The 18,795-nt window shown below is 63.8% G+C and overlaps 4 protein-coding genes across 7 annotated transcripts; all 4 read left to right on the plus strand.

Annotated features, from left to right (window-relative positions):
- The first annotated feature begins 989 nt into the window (after nt 1-989).
- LOC120496418 (protein ANTAGONIST OF LIKE HETEROCHROMATIN PROTEIN 1-like) lies at nt 990-4,090 on the plus strand. 2 transcript variants are annotated; one of them, XM_039696848.1, is made up of 2 exons: nt 990-1,393; nt 2,543-4,088. In XM_039696848.1, the coding sequence occupies exons 1-2, from the start codon at nt 1,193-1,195 to the stop codon at nt 3,659-3,661; spliced, it is 1,320 nt and encodes a 439-aa protein (XP_039552782.1). In that variant the 5' UTR covers nt 990-1,192; the 3' UTR covers nt 3,662-4,088. The 2 variants fall into 2 exon arrangements, with proteins under 2 accessions (XP_039552782.1, XP_039552783.1); XM_039696849.1 differs by lacking the exon at nt 990-1,393 and adding an exon at nt 1,435-2,348 and having other exon boundaries at nt 2,543-4,090.
- Nucleotides 4,091-4,789: 699 nt separating this feature from the next.
- On the plus strand, nt 4,790-6,303 carry LOC120496368 (deoxyhypusine hydroxylase-like; the record flags this gene model as incomplete). Its single annotated transcript, XM_039696741.1, has 4 exons — nt 4,790-4,834; nt 5,159-5,486; nt 5,856-5,932; nt 6,106-6,303. Coding segments are annotated over exons 2-4 (549 nt in total), but the record flags the coding sequence as incomplete, so codon positions are not given.
- A 157-nt stretch (nt 6,304-6,460) lies between these two features.
- On the plus strand, nt 6,461-10,475 carry LOC120496420 (deoxyhypusine hydroxylase-like). The gene is made up of 5 exons (XM_039696854.1): nt 6,461-6,608; nt 7,044-7,371; nt 7,759-7,835; nt 8,009-8,246; nt 9,390-10,475. The coding sequence occupies exons 1-5, from the start codon at nt 6,468-6,470 to the stop codon at nt 9,701-9,703; spliced, it is 1,098 nt and encodes a 365-aa protein (XP_039552788.1). The 5' UTR covers nt 6,461-6,467; the 3' UTR covers nt 9,704-10,475.
- Nucleotides 10,476-11,616: 1,141 nt separating this feature from the next.
- SMIM24 (small integral membrane protein 24) lies at nt 11,617-16,491 on the plus strand. Of its 3 annotated transcripts, XM_039696863.1 has the most exons (4): nt 12,909-14,395; nt 14,786-14,903; nt 15,018-15,056; nt 15,221-16,491. In XM_039696863.1, the coding sequence occupies exons 1-4, from the start codon at nt 14,329-14,331 to the stop codon at nt 15,315-15,317; spliced, it is 321 nt and encodes a 106-aa protein (XP_039552797.1). In that variant the 5' UTR covers nt 12,909-14,328; the 3' UTR covers nt 15,318-16,491. The 3 variants fall into 3 exon arrangements, with proteins under 3 accessions (XP_039552795.1, XP_039552797.1, XP_039552796.1); XM_039696861.1 differs by adding an exon at nt 11,617-12,576 and having other exon boundaries at nt 12,698-14,903; nt 15,018-16,491; XM_039696862.1 differs by having other exon boundaries at nt 15,018-16,491.
- The last annotated feature ends 2,304 nt before the right edge of the window (nt 16,492-18,795 follow it).

An 18,795-nucleotide genomic window follows, 5' to 3' on the forward strand; every position in this document is an offset into this window, starting at 1 on the left:
TTTAACGTAGGACATTCACAGTTCTATTGTCTTTGTTCTTCTTCTCCAAGTTCAGGAATTTAGCAGGACCTTGGCTGAGCAGCAGTCCTTGTGAATTAGTAACACTTTCTAAAACTGATAGTTTCTCCAGTTACTTTCTTATCTACAAGTCCCTGGCCCTATCTACAAGCAGATTCACAGTCTGTCTGTAAAGACACATTCATCTTATTCCTTTCACCAGGCACGGTCAGGCTGGCACTGCCTGTCTGTGGTTGGGTCTTTTGTCACTCTGGTGCCAGTCCCTGCCCAAGCTGAACCCAGTGAGCTTTGTCCAGTATTTTCCAGCCTTTTCTAGCCTTCCTGCAAATCCAAGGCAGATTGGGATTTTGTTGCTGCAGTTTTCCTTGTTTCTGTAGCACCAGTCCTTGCTCCAGCTGAGCAGTGACACTTTTCCAGCCCAGCCTGGAGGTGGGAAAGGAGTGGGTTGTGATGGTGTGGTGGTGAGGGTGGGGGTGATGGTGAGGGTGGGGATGATGGGATGGTGTGGTTTGGTGAGTTGGTGAGGGTGGTGGGGATGGAGATGGCAGAGCTGTGCAGAACGGTGTGGAGAGAGCGGATGGGGATGGGAATGGGAATGGGAATGGGGATGGGAATGGTGGTGCCGTGGGCGTGGGCATGGGCATGGGCATGGGAATGGGGATGGGAATGGTGGTGCCGTGGGCGTGGGCATGGGCATGGGCATGGGAATGGGGATGGGAATGGTGGTGCCGTGGGCGTGGGCATGGGCATGGGCATGGGAATGGGGATGGGAATGGTGGTGCCGTGGGCGTGGGCATGGGCATGGGCATGGGAATGGGGATGGTGGTGCTGTGGGGATGGGCATGGGGATGGGATGGAAATGGGAATGGGGATGGTGGTGCTGTGGGCATGGGGATGGGAATGAGGATGGTGGTGCTGTGGGGATGGAGATGGGCATGGGGACGGAAATGGGAATGGGGATGGTGGTGCCGTGGGCAGGGGCATGGGCATGGGCAGGGCGGTGCGGATGGGGATGTCTGCACGGTGAGCTGCAGGCAGCGATGGGGGTGCTCGTACGCTGCCGTGCAGAGCCGCGCCGCGCGGAGCGGAGCGGCACCACCCCGTCCCGCCTCCCGGTGCCGCCGTGACCCCGCCGCCGATCACTTCCAGGGCGGCCCCGGCTCCCGATTTGAAAATGCGGGAGCGGCTGCTGGTGCTGCTGTGCGCGCTGGCGCGGCGGCGGCGGCGGCGCGCCGGGGCCATGGCCGGGAACGGCAGCGGCGGCACCGGCGGNNNNGGCAGCGGGAGCGGCGGCGGCGGCGGGGGCTGGGACGGGCCGCAGCGGCGCGCCTGGCTCCGGCACTACTACAGCCAGCGGCAGAAGCGGCTCATGACGGTGACCGGGGCGGGGCCGCGGGGCACTGGACGGGACGCGGGGAGAACCGCACGCGGGGACGGGGCCGTGGGGGACCGAGCGTGCGGGGCTGCGCGTGGAGATCGTGGGGACACAAAGGATGGGAGGGTGACTGGAATCACGGGGACACAAAGGGTGGGGGATACGGGAGACGAGCGGAGGTCACGGCGACATGGGGGATGGGGGGATGCGGGACACAGGATGGGGGACGGAAAACACGGAACACATGGACATGGGGGATTTGGGGCACGGGGTGCACAGGCCACAGGAGCAGAAAAAATTGACAGGGGCTGCAGGATGCAAAGGACAGTGGTGGGAAGGATGGGGAGTACGGGAAAGTCACAAGGGGGACATAAAGGGTGGGGGACATGTGAGGCCCAAAAGACAGGATGTGGAACAGAAAGGACACATGGACGCAGAGATCACAAAGGATGAGGACCGTGGGGGTTCTGTGGGACACAAAGACAGGGACACAAAGAATGGGACTTGAAAGACATGGGATGTGATTCTGGACACAAAGGATGGTGGATGCAGCGGACATGGGGGTGACATCAAAAGTGGGGGATACAAGGGATCCCTGGCTGCAAGGACAAGCTGTGGGGGAACATGAGGAGCCTGCTGGCCTGGACAGCGGCTGAAGGTGACTAAAGCCTCTTTTTAGCTTAAAAGAGGCTTTGTAGAATTTAATAACAGAAAAACAATTCCTGTGGAGAGGCCAGGAGCTTCCCCTTCCAAATCATGATTCCCACCTTTGAGGGATGTTCTCTCCCCCTTCTAAATCAGGACTTAGCCCACAGTTCCCTCGGCAGCTGGAAATCCAGCAATGCTCATTAAAATACAAAACCCCAGAGAGAATGGCCACCCCAAAAAAGGCCTTTTCCAGAAAACTCCATATGCAACACCTGAGCATCTTGTCTGGAGTCACACCTACTGCCTGGTGGGTTTGCAGGGAGTGTTCCCAGGTACAGGAAGATTTGACTGGTGTTAAACCAGTCGGGACCACTGGCCACCTGGCACTGGCCATCCTGCCTTGAGCAAGTCTCTTGAGCTGGGTGGTCTTCAGAAGGGGGTCCCAGTGAAGTGCAGGGAAGCGCTGTCTCACACCGCTGTTGTCTCCCCCCTGCGCTGCAGCTCCTCATCGCTCACCGGAGGAGAACCAGCTGCTGCTTCTACCCCCGCGCCTGGCCCAGCCTCAGGAGCACGGACTGGTGGGAACAGGTGGTCCTGAAGGAGTTTGGGCCCCAGGACTGGCTGGAGAAGTTTCGGATGTCCAAGGAGACCTTCTTCTACATCTGCAACCAGCTGCGGCCTGGGCTGGCTCCGCACAGCGCCCACTTCCACCCCACCCTGCCACTGGAGAAGAGGGTGGCTGTGGCCCTGTGGCACTTGGCCACCAACGTGGAGTACCAGACTCTGAGCCCGCTCTTTGGCGTGGGGCCCTCCACGGTGCAGAGCTGTGTCCGGGAGGTGAGCTATGCCGTCGTCTTGCTGCTGAAGCCGCTTTACCTCCGGCTGCCTGACGAGAAGGAGCTGGAGAACATGGCGCGCATCTTCTGCACGCGCTGGGGCTTCCCGCACTGCATCGGGGCGCTGGACAGCCTGCACATCCCCATCCACCCGCCCCTGCGCCTCACCGCCGACTACTGCAACGGCCAGGGCTGGCACTCCATCCTCACGCAGGCCACCGTGGATGGGCTGGGGCAGTTCTGGGACGTCTCCACCGCCTTTCCAGGCAGCATGGAGAACAGCGCGGTCCTGGAGAGCTCCAGCCTGTGGGTGCTGGCCAAGGAGGGCCGGCTGTGCCCCAACCCTCCCAAGCATTTCATGGGGAAGGCACAGAAGTACGTGCTGCTGGGCGATGCCACGTACCCCCTGCAAGACTGGATCCTCAAGCCCTACCAGGAGGACGAGAACCTGACCCAGCGCCAGCTGCAGTTCAACTACCGCCTGAAGCGGGCCCACAGCGTGATCGAGAACGCCTTCCTGCGCCTCAAGGCGCGCTGGCAGATCCTCCTCAAGTGTGACGATTGCAGCCTGGAGCTGCTGCCCACCCTCGTCCTCGCCTGCTGCATCCTGCACAACGTCTGCGAGGCCCACGACAACCCCTTCAACGAGGAGTGGCTGGAGGGCACCGAGCCCACCGAGCTGCCCAAGCCCTGCCAGCCCGCGCCGGCCGCCATGGAGGACAACCGGGCTGAGCAGGTGCGGGAGCTGATGTGCCAGTACTTCGAGAGCTGCGGGGAGGGCTGATGGGCCCGGGGAGCAGCTGCCCTGCACATCCCTGCTTGCAGACTCACCGTGGACTCTGGCAAACCGGCCCCGGTGCTGCCAGCTGTACCAGAGGGCCCAGGGTGGGGAGGGGCGGCCGTGTCACACTCGTCCTGGGTTTGCTGTCGAAGTTTCAGGCAGTGGAATGTATTTTGTTCTCATTCTCTCTCCCAGGATCTGAACTGTTTGGTGGTGTGTTGTGTGCTGCTGGAGTACAGTGGGGATTAGGGCTGGGAGGGGGCGGCTGCTGGGATCTCTCTGTCCTCTGTCTCAAAGCCTCTCCATTAGACCAAAATCAACAGGAGCCTTGAAATAAGGCAAAACTCCTTTGGAGGTTTGAAACTTCCTGCGTAAACATACATGGGAAGGAAGAGGCGGAGCAGTGACTTGCAAGGGCTGACACCAGCCTGGAATTAAACTGCACCCACAAACTCAGGGATGTGCTACCCTGAGGTTTGTCCAGCTGCGTAAACACACATGGGAAAGAGAGGGAAGGAAGAGGCAGAGCAGTGGCTTGCAAGGGCTGACACCAGCCTGGAATTAAACTGCACCCACAAACTCAGGGATGTGCTGCCCTGAGGTTTGTCCAGCCTAGCACCCCCCAGCCCCTCTCCAGAGGGGTTTTGCTCAGCCTAGCACACCTGGCCTCTCTCCAGACAGGTTCACCCAGCCTGGAACATCCTGACCCCCCTCTGGAGGGGTTCGTCCAGCCTGGAACACCCCTGATTCTTCTCCAGTGGGATTTTGCCCAGCCTGGCATCCCTGACCCCTCTCCTGAGGGATTTTGTCCAGTCTCGCACCCCAGGTCCCCCTCAGGGTGATGTTTGCCTCAGGGCTCTGGCACTGCCTGAACCCTCTCTGGTGGGATTTCTCCCAGCCTGGAACACCCCCAGCCCCTCTCAGGGTGGTGTTTGCCCAGGCTGTCAGCCCAGCCCCTCTCCGGAGGAGTGTGTGGCTCAGTTCCCGAGTCCCCGCGGCCCCGCCCGGCTCTGCGGCCGCTGCCCGGGCCCGGCCATGCTGGACAGCGCCCCCTGGCGGCCGCCGCGCCCTCAGGCGGAGGGGAGGCAGCGCCCCCTCGTGGGCGCCTGCCGTGCGTATGGCGCAGGCGCAGCCGGCGGGCGGTCACGTGGCGGAGCAGCAAGATGGCGGCGCGCGGTGAGTGCAGCGCCGGCACTGCCGGGCCCCCCCTCAGCCCCCCGGGATCCCCCTCAGCCCCCCGGGATCCCCCCGGGCCCGCGGCTCCTCTCGGGCCCCGCTGACTCGGGGGCTCCGCGCAGCGCGGCCGCGACAGGCGGTCTGTGTCCGTCCCGGGTATCCGGTGAAACCGAGTGTCCGAGCACACGCGCGTGGGGTCAGCCCCGGCCCCAGCTCCGGTTCTCCGCCGCAGGCCGGGCCGCGGCTCCGCCCGCCCGCCCTGCCCCCGGCCACGGGACCCGCTGGCGGCTGCGGGCGCGCCTTGACTCCCTTCCCCGGACGCAGGAGTGTGACCGAGGAGCCCCCAGAGCCCGCAGCGTGCCCGGCCCCGTGCGCGCCATGGTGACGGAGCAGGAGGTGGAGGCCATCGGCCGCACGCTGGTGGACGCGGCGCAGCCGCTGCCCGCCCGGTTCCGGGCCCTCTTCACCCTGCGGAACCTGGGCGGCCGCGCGGCCGTGGAGTGGATCAGCCGCGCCTTCGGGGACGGCTCGGCGCTGCTGAAGCACGAGCTGGCCTATTGCCTGGGCCAGATGCAGGACGAGGCGGCCATCCCCGTGCTCATCCGCGTGCTGGAGGACACGGCCCAGGAGCCCATGGTCCGGCACGAGGCAGGTACGGCAGCAGCTCCTGCGGCTCCGGGGGCAGGGGAGGGCCCTGCCTGGCCAGTGGGGCTGGGGGTGCTTCCCCCACTGTACAGAGCAGCTCGTGGGGGCCTGGTCCGGCTTGGATGTCAAACCCTGAGTCACGTAACATCTCACCACCTTCCCTGGCCACACCTGACTGTTCCTGCTGGACAGGCTTCTCCCGTCGTGTTTGTCCTGTTTGGAATTGGTCAGTCCCGCCTGTGTCCACGTTGGCCCCATTTGGGATTGGTCAGTTAGGCCTGTGCCTGTGCTTTAGAGCAAGGCAAGGCATTGCCAGAGCACACAGCAGGGTTCTCCTCACACAGACACCCTGATAACATCCTGATGCCTCCTTCAGGTGAAGCCCTGGGTGCTATTGGGAACCCTGACGTGCTGGATATCCTGAAGCGCTATTCCCAGGATCCTGTGGTCGAGGTGAGCTTCCCGAGGGGTCATTTCCTCTGGGATGCAGCACTGCTGGTCTCGGAGGCGGCTCCGTGCTGGCCAGGTGGGTGGGGACATGGCAGTGACATCCTGCTGTGTGCTGGGCTTCTCCTGGCGCTGTCCAGTGCTGTTCTGCAGCCGGGGCCGTGTCCCTGTCCCCACAGGTGGCAGAGACGTGTCAGCTGGCCGTGAGGAGGCTGGAGTGGCTGCAGAGCAACAAGGAGAGGCCAGGCAGCAGCCCGTACCTGTCCGTGGATCCTGCTCCCCCCGCTGAGGAGACGGATGTGGCCAAGCTCCGGGAGATCCTCCTGGATGAGTCCCAGGAGCTGTTTGAGCGCTACCGGGCCATGTTTGCTCTGCGCAATTGCCTGAACCCTCTCTGGTGGGATTTCTCCCAGCCTGGAACACCCCCAGCCCCTCTCAGGGTGGTGTTTGCCCAGGCTGTCAGCCCAGCCCCTCTCGGAGGGGTCAGTGGCTCAGTCCCCGCGGCCCCGCCCGGCTCTGCGGCCGCTGCCCGGGCCCGGCCATGCTGGACAGCGCCCCCTGGCGGCCGCCGCGCCCTCAGGCGGAGGGGAGGCAGCGCCCCCTCGTGGGCGCCTGCTGTGCGTATGGCGCAGGCGCAGCCGGCGGGCGGTCACGTGGCGGAGCAGCAAGATGGCGGCGCGCGGTGAGTGCAGCGCCGGCACTGCCGGGCCCCCCCTCAGCCCCCCGGGATCCCCCTCAGCCCCCCGGGATCCCCCCGGGCCCGCGGCTCCTCTTGGGCCCCGCTGACTCGGGGGCTCCGCGCAGCGCGGCCGCGACAGGCTGTCTGTGTCCGTCCCGGGTATCCGGTGAAACCGAGTGTCCGAGCACACGCGCGTGGGGTCAGCCCCGGCCCCGCTGACTCGGGGGCTCCGCGCAGCGCGGTAGCGGCAGGCGGTCTGTGTCCGCCCGGGTATCCGGTGAAACCGAGTGTCCGAGCACACGCGCGTGGGGTCAGCCCCGGCCCCAGCTCCGGTTCTCCGCCGCAGGCCGGGCCGCGGCTCCGCCCGCCCGCCCTGCCCCCGGCCACGGGACCCGCTGGCGGCTGCGGGCGCGCCTTGACTCCCTTCCCCGGACGCAGGAGTGTGACCGAGGAGCCCCCAGAGCCCGCAGCGTGCCCGGCCCCGTGCGCGCCATGGTGACGGAGCAGGAGGTGGAGGCCATCGGCCGCACGCTGGTGGACGCGGCGCAGCCGCTGCCCGCCCGGTTCCGGGCCCTCTTCACCCTGCGGAACCTGGGCGGCCGCGCGGCCGTGGAGTGGATCAGCCGCGCCTTCGGGGACGGCTCGGCGCTGCTGAAGCACGAGCTGGCCTATTGCCTGGGCCAGATGCAGGACGAGGCGGCCATCCCCGTGCTCATCCGCGTGCTGGAGGACACGGCCCAGGAGCCCATGGTCCGGCACGAGGCAGGTACGGCAGCAGCTCCTGCGGCTCCGGGGGCAGGGGAGGGCCCTGCCTGGCCAGTGGGGCTGGGGGTGCTTCCCCCACTGTACAGAGCAGCTCGTGGGGGCCTGGTCCGGCTTGGATGTCAAACCCTGAGTCACGTAACATCTCACCACCTTCCCTGGCCACACCTGACTGGACAGGTTGGCTCTGCTGTTCCTGCTGGACAGGCTTCTCCCGTCGTGTTTGTCCTGTTTGGAATTGGTCAGTCCCGCCTGTGTCCACGTTGGCCCCATTTGGGATTGGTCAGTTAGGCCTGTGCCTGTGCTTTAGAGCAAGGCAAGGCATTGCCAGAGCACACAGCAGGGTTCTCCTCACACAGACACCCTGATAACATCCTGATGCCTCCTTCAGGTGAAGCCCTGGGTGCTATTGGGAACCCTGACGTGCTGGATATCCTGAAGCGCTATTCCCAGGATCCTGTGGTCGAGGTGAGCTTCCCGAGGGGTCATTTCCTCTGGGATGCAGCACTGCTGGTCTCGGAGGCGGCTCCGTGCTGGCCAGGTGGGTGGGGACATGGCAGTGACATCCTGCTGTGTGCTGGGCTTCTCCTGGCGCTGTCCAGTGCTGTTCTGCAGCCGGGGCCGTGTCCCTGTCCCCACAGGTGGCAGAGACGTGTCAGCTGGCCGTGAGGAGGCTGGAGTGGCTGCAGAGCAACAAGGAGAGGCCAGGCAGCAGCCCGTACCTGTCCGTGGATCCTGCTCCCCCCGCTGAGGAGACGGATGTGGCCAAGCTCCGGGAGATCCTCCTGGATGAGTCCCAGGAGCTGTTTGAGCGCTACCGGGCCATGTTTGCTCTGCGCAATGTGGGGGGCCAGGCTGCTGTGCTGGCTCTGGCAGAAGGTGAGGGCCTGTCCTTGCTGTGGCTCTGTCCAGGCTAATCTGGGACGAGCCCTTCCCAAATCTAGGACTGCCAGAGCTGCTCTCACGTGTTTGTGTCTAGGGCTGCTGTTCCCTGCTACATTACAGAGTGCCGGGTGGTCTCTGCTGTTCCAGAGTCCCCTTGCCACCCTCCAGACCCCCTTCCCTGAGGGAGGGAGGGCACGGCTGTGATGGTGGTCTGGAACCAGCTGGTCTGACCCATCGTCAGACCTGGCCTGGGGTTTTTGGGGTCATGCTCTCCTGGCCTGGAAGGTCAAGGGCTGCTGGTGTTTGGGAATAGTTCTGGAGAGGGGAATGTCCCTGAGTGGGAAAGGGGCAGACCACAGCCCAGGAACTGTTTGGACCCACCCCAGCCCGAGGGAAGTGGGTCAGGCTCTCCAGCCATCTGGGACTGTTGAGGTCCCTGAGGTGGCATCTGTCAGCTCCTGCTCCAGCTGCTTGGTCCTGGAGCACTGGAATCCCTGGTCATGCTGCCATCCCCTGGAACATCATGTGGTGGGGCAGGACCTGGGCAGGCAGGGAGCAGCAGCTCTGCTGGGGGGTGGGTGCTGCCATCAGAGGAGGCTCTGGGACTGGGCTGGGATCAGGGAGCAGGGTGGGATCAGGGAGCAGGGTGGGATCAGGGAGCAGGGTGGGATCGGGGAGCAGGGTGGGATCGGGGAGCAGGGTGGGATCGGGGAGCAGGGTGGAATCGGGGAGCAGGATGGGATACCCCTTCCTGTACATGGGGCTGGGGCGGTGACCCTTGGCATCCCCAGCTTTCAGGTGGGGGCTCCATCCAGGCATCCTGGTGGATTTGGGGCGTCCCGGCTCACTGTGCCCTCCCCGCAGGGCTGCGCTGCGGCAGCGCGCTGTTCCGCCACGAGATCGGCTACGTGCTGGGGGGGAGCAGGGTGGGAGCAGGGTGGGATCAGGGAGCAGGGTGGGATCGGGGAGCAGGGTGGGATCGGGGAGCAGGGTGGAATCGGGGAGCAGGATGGGATACCCCTTCCTGTACATGGGGCTGGGGCGGTGACCCTTGGCATCCCCAGCTTTCAGGTGGGGGCTCCATCCAGGCATCCTGGTGGATTTGGGGCGTCCCGGCTCACTGTGCCCTCCCCGCAGGGCTGCGCTGCGGCAGCGCGCTGTTCCGCCACGAGATCGGCTACGTGCTGGGGCAGCTGCAGGACGAGGCGTGCGTCCCTCAGCTGACGGCCACGCTGCGCAGCCGCGCCGAGAGCCCCATGGTGCGGCACGAGTGCGCCGAGGCGCTGGGCTCCATCGCCCGGCCCTCGTGCCTGCGGGCCCTGCGCGCCTTCGCCGGCGACGAGGAGCGCGTGGTGCGCGAGAGCTGCCAGGTGGCCCTGGACATGTACGAGTACGAGAACGGCGCCCAGTTCCAGTACGCCGACGGGCTCTGCAAGCTGCGGGCCTCCTGAGCCCAGACTGGGGGCACTGAGCGGGGTGTGCCGCCTCCCACCCCCTCCTGCCCATGGTGGATCCGTGCCTTGCCACGCAGAGCCAGAGGAGGGACTGGGTTTGCTCTCTGGCACAATTACAGCCACCTTTTCCCTCCAAATCCAGGCTGAGCTGCTACTTGCCTCCCCAGCACTCCTCGCCAGCTACTGTTTCCTGGATCTGCCCCTTTTCCCTGCCAGGATCAGCGCTGCCTGCCCGCAGCATGGCTTGGGGCTTGGACCAGGTGGGCTCTGCTTGGCACGTCAGAGCCTGCTGCAGCTCTGCAGGGCTCAGGCCTGCCCTGGGTTGGCGCTGCCCCGTCGGCAGCTCCATTCTCCACAGCTAAGCTTTGCTGGGGGCTAGGATGGGCTTTGGGCACCCACTCTGTGGGCTGTGGTGTTAGGATGCTTCAAAATTGCTCTCGGTGATGGTGCCGAGCGGGGCCCTCCTCGCCCGCGCAGTGGGTTTGGCTTCTCCTGTTGGGACAAGCTGGAGCTGAGCCTGTGGCAGCCTCTGCCCTAGGGTGGGGGTTATTTCATGGCAACGTTGGGAAGATATGGCTGGGGTTTCTTCTGCAGGGAAGGGCGCTGCCATTAGGGTGGGCAGGGTGAGGCAGAGCCTGCCTGAGCTTTCCTCTGTGTTTAACCAAGGCCAGGAGGGCTGAGGCTGCTGCTGGCACCCAAATCCCTCAGTCAGCCCAGCCTGGGCAATGGGGTTTGGGGTTTGGCAGGGAATAAAGCACTGGCACAGGAAGCTGGAGTGAGTTGAGCTGTGATTTACCTGTGCCCAGGTGTGGAGTGCACCCAGTGGGGTCAAGCCCTGGGCACAAGGCTGGGGGCTGCCAAAATTAAGTCATAGAACCATTGAGATGGGAAAGAACCTTTAAAATCGAGTCCAGCCACATTGGGAAGAGCAGGGAGTGGGGTCCCTGATGGCATGAGGTGAAACCCCCAGCCCTGGGGAGGAGGATGATCTGTCTGGGGTGCCCTGGTAGGTCCCACTGCCCTGCAGGGCCTGGCATCCTGCTGGGCATACCTTTTCCCCTTGTCCAAGGGCTCCCTGTGAGTCACTCGCAGGCTCAATCCTCTTAGTCCCTGAAGCCAGCTCAGCATCCTTAGAGCTCTGGTGCTCAGGGTCACAGCCAAGGGGCAGCCCTGGCCATGGCCCAGTCTGACCCAGTTCAGGACCCGATGGAAAGGTCTCTTAGTCAAGATGTGACCAGTTTTGGTCACCTGTACACACTAAGTCAGTGACATGTGGGTAGGGTGACGTGTATGTGATGGGGAGGGTGAGGGGCTCCAGGCTGCACTTCCCCAGCACCGGGGACAAACAACATCTCATGTTTTCACACTGTTTGGAGTCAGCTGCTGTTATGGGTTGCTTGTGCCCCTTCCCTCACCCTCCATAGCCCCTGGGTGATGGGCAGGACCTAGCTGGCACTTTGGGCTCTGGGGTGTCCCTGTGTCATATCCATCCCCAGGACAGTGAGATGGGTGACTTCCCCCAGGCCACGTTGTCATTTCCACTGTTCCCTTGGCACGTGAGCTCCAGCACCCTGCAGTTGCCAGGCTGTTTGTCCCCACTTATCACCTTGGCTGCCCCCACCTTTGCTCTCCAGCTTTTCCATGCGTGACTTGCTCAGACCTTGCAGGGTTCTTTCCCAATCATTATGTGCCAACATTTGTCTCTGCACCCCCAACGCCTTTTAAGACAAAATTGGAATAAAATGCATTTCTGAGGCTGGGATCTGGGCAGGGGTGACCTGGTGCAGCAGAGCTGGGAGGTGCTGGAGTAGAGCAGGGCGCAGCCTTGAGCTTTGACTTGGCACTGAACTCCACCAGCACCTTCAACCTGTGCTGGGAAGGGTTTGGGATTTCTTCAAAGCTGCTGCTGGTCTGGGCTAAAACCTGCACCCTCTTGGTGGGGGGGAAAATTGCTTTTGGGAGAAGCATGGACTCGGCCCCCCCACTGCAGGCTGCTCTGCCTTGGGGAGGTGACACTGGGTGCTGGGGTGACACGAGGCCACGTGGCAGCCATCTGGGAAGGTGACAGCCTCTTGTCGTGGGCTGCTTCCCTGTACAGCAGAGGGGGCCCGTGGGAGCCCCGTGGCTGAGGCTGCACCCCCATCCCCTCTGCCCATCACCTCCAGCTCCTGTGTCCTCTGTGATCTCAGCCATCTGCTGCAGGGATCCGGGGCCTGCTGAGGGATTTAACCCAGCCCAGGGGAGGGAGAAAGACCTTGGGCATCCCTCCCCATTCCTGTCTTTGGGAGTTCTCCAGCTGCTCCAGTGACTCCCCCTTCCCAGGGGGGCAGGGGTACCAGTGGTGCTCCCACAGGGGCAGGATTTGGGGACCCTGACCCACATTGGAGCCTGCTGGTCACCTCCCATGCTGAGGCAGCCAGGCTGTGCCTGGATTAGCAGGTGCTAAGCTCCTCAGCAACACAGCTCTGTCGCTGGGTGAGTGGCACTGCCACCAGCTATAGGGACACTGCTGTCCCTGTGAGCTGCCAGCACCGAGGAGCTTTGTGGACCCTGATGCCACTTCCCCCCTGCAGTCCCCTGCGTGGCAGAGGCTTCAGTGGCTTAGGGTGGAGTGCAGGGATAGCTGGCCATGGCCCTGGCAGGGGGTATCCCCCTCCCTGGCACCGGAGGGGCACAGGGGCCACGGCACTTGCTGCAGTCCCCCCCTGAGGAGGACGGGGTGCTCTACGTGGACTACAAGCCCCCTGCCCTGGACAGCATCCACCTGCCCCGCTATGTCCTGTACCTGATGATGGCAGCAACACTGGTGCTGGTGGTGGCATATGCCATCGTGGGGCACCTCATCAAGGACCTGGTGCACGACTTCGCCGGTGAGTGTTACCCACGGCGGGGTCGGGCTTTGGGGTGGGCAGGGGGCCAGGGGGATCCCCCACCTGAGACTGTGCTGTGGGAGGGCTGGTGCTGCTGACAGCTCCATCTCTGCCCCTGCAGACTGGGCATTTGGGCCCAAGCCGGAGGAGAAGGCAGGGATGGCCGAAGGCCCGGTGCTGGAGGCAGAGTGGCTGGAGGACGACGAGGTGCTGGTGGAGCAGAAGGTGGAGGATGAAGGCAGCGGCCTCCTGCCCGGCACGGACATCCCGCTGCAGCTGCTCGCTCCACGCAGCTCCGTCTCCTTTGCCAACTCCCCCGAGAAGAGGTTCTTCTAGGGTCAGGGGACACCCCTGCCACCAGCAGCACCCTGCAGCCCTGCCTGACCATTGTGTCACGGCGTGGCCCTGGCCAAAGGCACTGCCCAGCCCTGGCACAGAGCCTCCCCCTCCCTGCCCAGCCCTGGCGCTGCTCTCAGGGCTTCTCTTGGGCTATCACACCAATAAAGCCACTTGCCCCAGCCCTGCTCACCCCTTGGCCCAGCACAGCGTGGGGGGTGGCAGGGCTGGGGCATCCCAACCTTTGCCCTTGGCACAGCCATGCCACCCCTGGCCATGGGAACATGGGTGTATAAAGGGGGTGCTTGGGGGTGCAAACCCAGGGTGGGGGCACAGCCGATGGTGGCAGGGGGCATGGACACGGGTGCACACATGCACATGGAAACATGGACACCCCTCTGGATGGGCCACGTCAGCGTGGGCACATGGGTAGGGACAGATGGATGGACAGCTGGATGCTGAGGCTGGCTGTGTGCCCTCACCACCCCCTCAGTGCCTTGGCACTGCCAGACCATGCTCGGTGGCACCCAGAGGTGGCCCCAAACCAGTCTTGGGGGACAAAGCACCCTGAAGCCTCACTTGGGTTCTGGATGAGGGCACTGGGCATGGGGGCTGTTTGATGGACCTGCAGCCCCTGTCTTAAACCCAGGTTGAAGCTGGATCACTGTGCCCCCAGTCTTCTCAACCCCTTGAGGAATTGCCACAGGCAGGGTGGCCCTGCCAAAGTCCACTGTCCTTCCCTGGGGTGATGGTGGCCACTCTCTGCCTCAGCTTTCTTTGTGCCCTGGTGGATGGGCACCCTGCCGTGGTCTCCCTGAGCTAACCCTGTCAGTATTTCACTCTTGACAGTATGCAGGCACACACTCCCTGGGGACATGGTGGGATCCCACCCGAGATTGTCTGGGGGCAGCTGGCTCGTGCCCAGGGGAGGGCTGGGGGTGGCCTGCCATTGCCCACCCCTCTGTGCTGCCCCATCCCCATGGGATGTGCCCCACCCCTGCCAGCTGGGATAGGGGGAGCCAGGCAGGGTGGGCGCTTCTCCACCCCATCACCCGTCTGTTCTTCCACATGTGCACCCACCCACCTGCCTGTCTGTCTGTCTGTCTCTGCCTCCATCCACCTGCCCACCCTGGGGGTGGTCCCCAGTCCTGGGCACGGGGATATGCCTGTCCTTTGCCACTGTGCTCCCGGAGGTGGTGGCCGCTGGGTGCGGTGGGGTGCCGGTGCCTGAGCCAGGGGAGTGGTACCACCTGCCAGGGGTGACAGCAGTCACGTTGCCATGGTGCTTGGTGCCACTTTGTCCTCTCGGGGCCAATAAAGGCGCCCGTTGCCTTGGGTGCAGAGTGCAGGCACGATAGCAGCAGGTGACAAAAGCTCACCGCCAGGAGCAGGAGCCAGACGCGCCTCCGCCCAAAAATGCCGAAGCTCTTGCAGCCCCTCTCGCTCCTGCTCGTCCTCGCTTCCACCGCCCAGGGACAGACTGGTAGGTGCCCCCATGCCCCTCTGTGCCCTGGGATGTCTGGGGAGGTGGCCAGGCCTCCCCTCAGGCATCAGATCCACTCCTGGGAGACCTTTCCAGTGGGACCAGTCTGTCCCAGTCCTCCAACAGTAACTTTTGGGGGTAGAGCAGAAAGATCTGGAGACACCCACCTGCTGCCCCAGTGCTCCCCACTGCACCAGGGACAGGTGAGCTGTATCGGGAGTGGCTTCCTTGGGACATTGGGAAGGGGGAACAGTGAGTGTCTGCCAATGTCCCATCCCGTGGGGGGGTCCCATGTCCTGGGTGGGGGGGGTCCCATCCCCTGATGGATGGAGCTCCCCTGAAGCTGTCCCCATCCCTGTCTTTTCCCTTGCCTGTCCCCTGGCCATGCAGTCACGGGCCCCAAGGTGCTGCAGCCATGGCTCATTGGCCTCACGGCCGTCGTCGTCTTCCTCTTTGCTGTCTTCGTCGTGCTGCTCGTTAACCGGCTCTGGAGTCTCAGGAAGAAGAGGTTGGATTGGTGTGGGGGGCGGGGGGCGCTGGCCAGGGGAAAGCTGCGTGGGAGGTTGCCATGGGCTGGGGCAGGGCTGTCCCCGGGCACCGTTCAGCCTCTCTCCCCTCGCAGGAAGGAGAAGGACACCCCGGAGACCCTGGAGACTGACAGGTACCACAGCCGGGTGTGCGGGGCAGCACCGGGACCCCCCCACATCGGGGCTCGGATGCCTCGAGGGTGGCCACGTTCCGGCTGCGCCCTCGGCATGGTTGGAGACGGCCGTGCCGCGGTGCCGGTGCCGTGCCCGGCTGACCGACGATCCGTCCCTCCCGCAGGCTGGAGCGCTCCGGCCACGTCAACCAGGCAGCTGAGGACTGGGATGAGCTGAAGGACGACAAGCAGCAGAGCAAGGCCGCGGCCACGTCCCTCTGAGTGCCCCCCGCCGCTCTCTGCCCGGCCCGGAGCGCCTCTGAGGGGCGCCGCACCCTCACCCCGTCCGGGGGCGCGGATCCGCGCCGGGTTTCGGCGGCAGCCGCGGCCACCGTGGCACCTCCCGCCCGCGGCCGGCCCGGCTGTGACCAAGACCCGGCGCGGATCGCCCGCTGGCCGGAGCCGAGCCGGGAGGGCGGCGGCCGCGGGGCCCCCCCGTGCCCCCGACCCTGGGCCGGCGGGGTCCCGCCCGGGGGGACAACGGCAGCCCCCTCCCCAGACGTGCCAACTAAAGGTTTCCCCAGCCTACCCCGGCGTCCAGCGTGTCGTGTCACCGTGCGGGGAGGGGCCGTCCGGCACCCCGGGTGCCACTCGGGCAGGGGACAATGGCAGGTTCCAAACTGCCAGACCCCGGCGACCTCGGCAGGGCGGGAGGGGCTGTCCGGCCACATCGCTGCCGGAGCAGCCCGGACCGAGGGGTGGGCAGCGAGGGGACACGGGGGGTGGGGGGGCTCGCCCCGAGGCCGTCCCGAGCAGCGCTTGGGGACAGGGACCGCGGGCAGCGCGGGGCTGAAGCGCCGCTTCGGCCAGCGCCGACCTACGGGTGACGACAGTGGCGTCACTCCGCCGGGCGGTGACGTCACGTGCACGAGGTGGTGACGTCCCGTGGCCGAGCTCTGAAGCAGGGAAGTGGCAGCAGCTCCGAACTCCCGTGTGAAGCACGGCTGCCCCCCCATGTCCCGTCCTGCCCTCACATGTCCCGTCCTGTGCCCCATGTCCCGTCCTGTGGCCCCCATGTCCCGTCCTGTCCCCCATGTCCCGTCCTGTGCCCCTTGTCCCGTCCTGTCCCCCTTGTCTGTCCCGGCCGTGCCGCCTGCGCCCCGCGGGCTCCCGGCTCCGTCCCCGGCTCTGCCGGGCCACGGGCGGCCACGGCTGCGGGTCCCCCCGCGGGGTGCTGGCTGTCCCCGCCGGCAGGGCTCTGCTCTCCCCAGGGCCCCCGGGCCCTCCGCCTCACCCGTGTTCTCCCCCCTCGGGCACCGTGCCTCAGTTCCCCCGGGGCAGCGAAGGAAGGGCGGAGGCGAGCTGGAGTTGAAGCATAGCTTGTTTAATTTTTATACATTTTTTTTTTGTCCTTTTTTTTTTGTTTTCATTTTTTAATCTTTTTTTTGTGTGTCAGTTTTTTCTTTTTTGTTTTTTTCTTCTTTTTTGTCTCTTTTTTCTCTTTTTTGCATAGGGGAGGGGGGGGAACAACAACAACAACAGAAAAAAAAACAACGGGAAGAAAAAAAAAACCCAAATAAACAAAACAAAAAAGAAAACAAAACAAAAAAAAAAACCACCCCCAAAATCCGTATCAGGGTCAGTAAGTGTATGTAGGCAGGAGCGGCGCTATCGGTAATGGCTGCGTACAATGGTATAATCAAATATCGTGAAGCACCAGGGAGGCGAGCGGGGGCTCGGGGGTCGTGCGGGGCCGGGCGCGGGGGGCGCGGGGGCCCGGCCCCGGCTCGCGGCCCTGGTGTGTATCGGCTGCGGCAAAGCGAAGCGAGAATCCGGCGAACGAGTAAAATATAACTGCGGGGAGGGGGCAGCCCCGGCCCCGGGGCGGCGGGGACCCCCAAAAGGCGGGCGGGGCAGCCGGCGGCGCGGAGGCACTGCGGCGGGATTTTTGGTTTGGGTCAGAGGCGCGGTCCGGCCGGCTGCCGCCTCGGCGCCTTTTTGGGGCGGTTTCTGTCCTTTTGCCGCTCTTTGCCCAGGGGCAGGGGCAGGGGTGGGATTTCCCCCAGCCCCGGCTCCACCTCCCGCCTGCCAGCGGGGCACGCGGGTACCCAGAGCGGCACCCATGGACCGGGGCACCCTGGGCATCGCCTGGGCACCCGGGGGGGCATTGGCGGGTACTGCTCGAGGCACCCTGCGGGACACCCAGAGGAGCACCCGTGGGCATCACCTGGGGTGCCAGGGGACACCCAGAGGGGCATCATCTCCAACACCCGTGGGACCCCATGGGCAGCAGGTGGGGCACCCCCGGGTATCACCTGGAGCACCCACAGTGATACCACAGGGCACCCAGAGGGTCTCTCCCGGGGCACCCATCACCGCGGGCACCCATCCCAGCCGGTGGCGGGATACCCGGGGGGGGCAGAAAGCAGCAAATTCCAAACTCCGAGTACAAAAAAAACCAACCAAAACAAAACAAAACCAGAACCAAACAAAAACCAAAATTAAAAAAAAAAGAAAAAGAAAAAGAAGAAAAAGCCCAAACGCCACCAAACAAGACATATATATATATATATATATATACATATATATATACATATATATATATATATATATATATATGAGATTTTATATATTCCTTTGCGATTTGAAGTACCTTAACTGTGTGAGGGCCCGCGCCCCCCCCCGGCCCTGCAGCCCCATATATATATATGTGGAGATATATATATATATATATATATATATATATATGTACAGGTTATTTGTTTTATTTATAGGTCACAAGGACTATTTTTAATTAATTTTTTAAGCCGACGAGCCCGACTAAAAACCCTCTAGGAGAGACTGTAGTGCATGAAACCCCCGCGGTGATTGTCGAGCGGAGCCCCCTCGTATCCCCATCCTGCGGGGGACCCCCCAGAGCTTCCCCGGGGATGGGCTGTTCACCCCGCCTTTCGCTCACCCCGACCGTGGCCATCGAGGCCGCCAGAAGATAATAAAAAAAAAAGAAGGGAGAATGATTAAAAAAATAGAACTAATAGAAATGAGTGGTGTCCCCCTCCCCCGCGGGGGTGTTGCATATTCCCTTTGGGCAGAGGCGGGGGCGCGGCCCGGGGGTGTCGGGGGAGCAGTGCAAAGACCCCGGGGCACGGGGGGTCCCCGGCCCCGCAAGGGAAGCCCCCGGCACGCCCCCCCAGTGCCGCCCGACGGGCGGGGGGCGTCGAGTTGATTCTTTTTTGCCTTTTTAAATTTGGTTTAAGGTGCTTTTCTTGCCGAGGGCGGGTTTTGGGGGGCTGCGGCCGCAGCCCGGCCGGACTTGCAGCCGGCCCGGGGGGAGGCAGCAAAGAGGGGCAGGGGACGGCCCCGGCGGGGTCCCCGCGGGGACAGGGGGCTCCGGGGCTTGCTCGGGGCGAGGGGGCCCAGGCCCGAGGGGCGCCAGCGCCCCTCGCCTCCCCGGGGTGCCCGAAAGGGCTGCCCCGGTGCCCCCCGCTCCCTCCCTCCGCTGTCACTGTCACCGTTTAAAAATCCTTTTTTTTTTTTTTTTTCCCGCCCCCACTCCCTCCTTGCATTGTCCTTGCAGAAATCAATACTGCACCTTGCATAAAGAAGCGTCTCCCAAGGCTCCCCCGAGGGTCTGGGACCCTCAAACCAGCCTCAACTGCGGGCGAAACCCGGCGGGACGCGACCACCCCGTCACCCCCCACTAATACTTTTGGACACCAAAAAAAAAAAAAGAAAAAAAAAAAAACCACCAAAACCAAAA

The sequence above is a fragment of the Passer montanus genome, unplaced genomic scaffold, assembly GCF_014805655.1.
Source record: "Passer montanus isolate IOZ18808 unplaced genomic scaffold, ASM1480565v1 scaffold114, whole genome shotgun sequence".
Taxonomy (NCBI): Eukaryota; Metazoa; Chordata; class Aves; order Passeriformes; family Passeridae; genus Passer; species Passer montanus.

Bases quoted from the DNA above. Each gene is read 5' to 3' on its own strand.
- LOC120496420 (XM_039696854.1), top strand. From the start codon at position 6,468: ATGCTGGACAGCGCCCCCTGGCGGCCGCCGCGCCCTCAGGCGGAGGGG. The intron at 6,609-7,043 runs GTGAGTGCAGCG...CCCCGGACGCAG, and splicing joins CAGCAAGATGGCGGCGCGCG to GAGTGTGACCGAGGAGCCCC. The intron at 7,372-7,758 runs GTACGGCAGCAG...TGCCTCCTTCAG, and splicing joins CATGGTCCGGCACGAGGCAG to GTGAAGCCCTGGGTGCTATT.
- SMIM24 (XM_039696861.1), top strand. From the start codon at position 12,336: ATGGCCCTGGCAGGGGGTATCCCCCTCCCTGGCACCGGAGGGGCACAG. The intron at 12,577-12,697 runs GTGAGTGTTACC...CTGCCCCTGCAG, and splicing joins CCTGGTGCACGACTTCGCCG to ACTGGGCATTTGGGCCCAAG.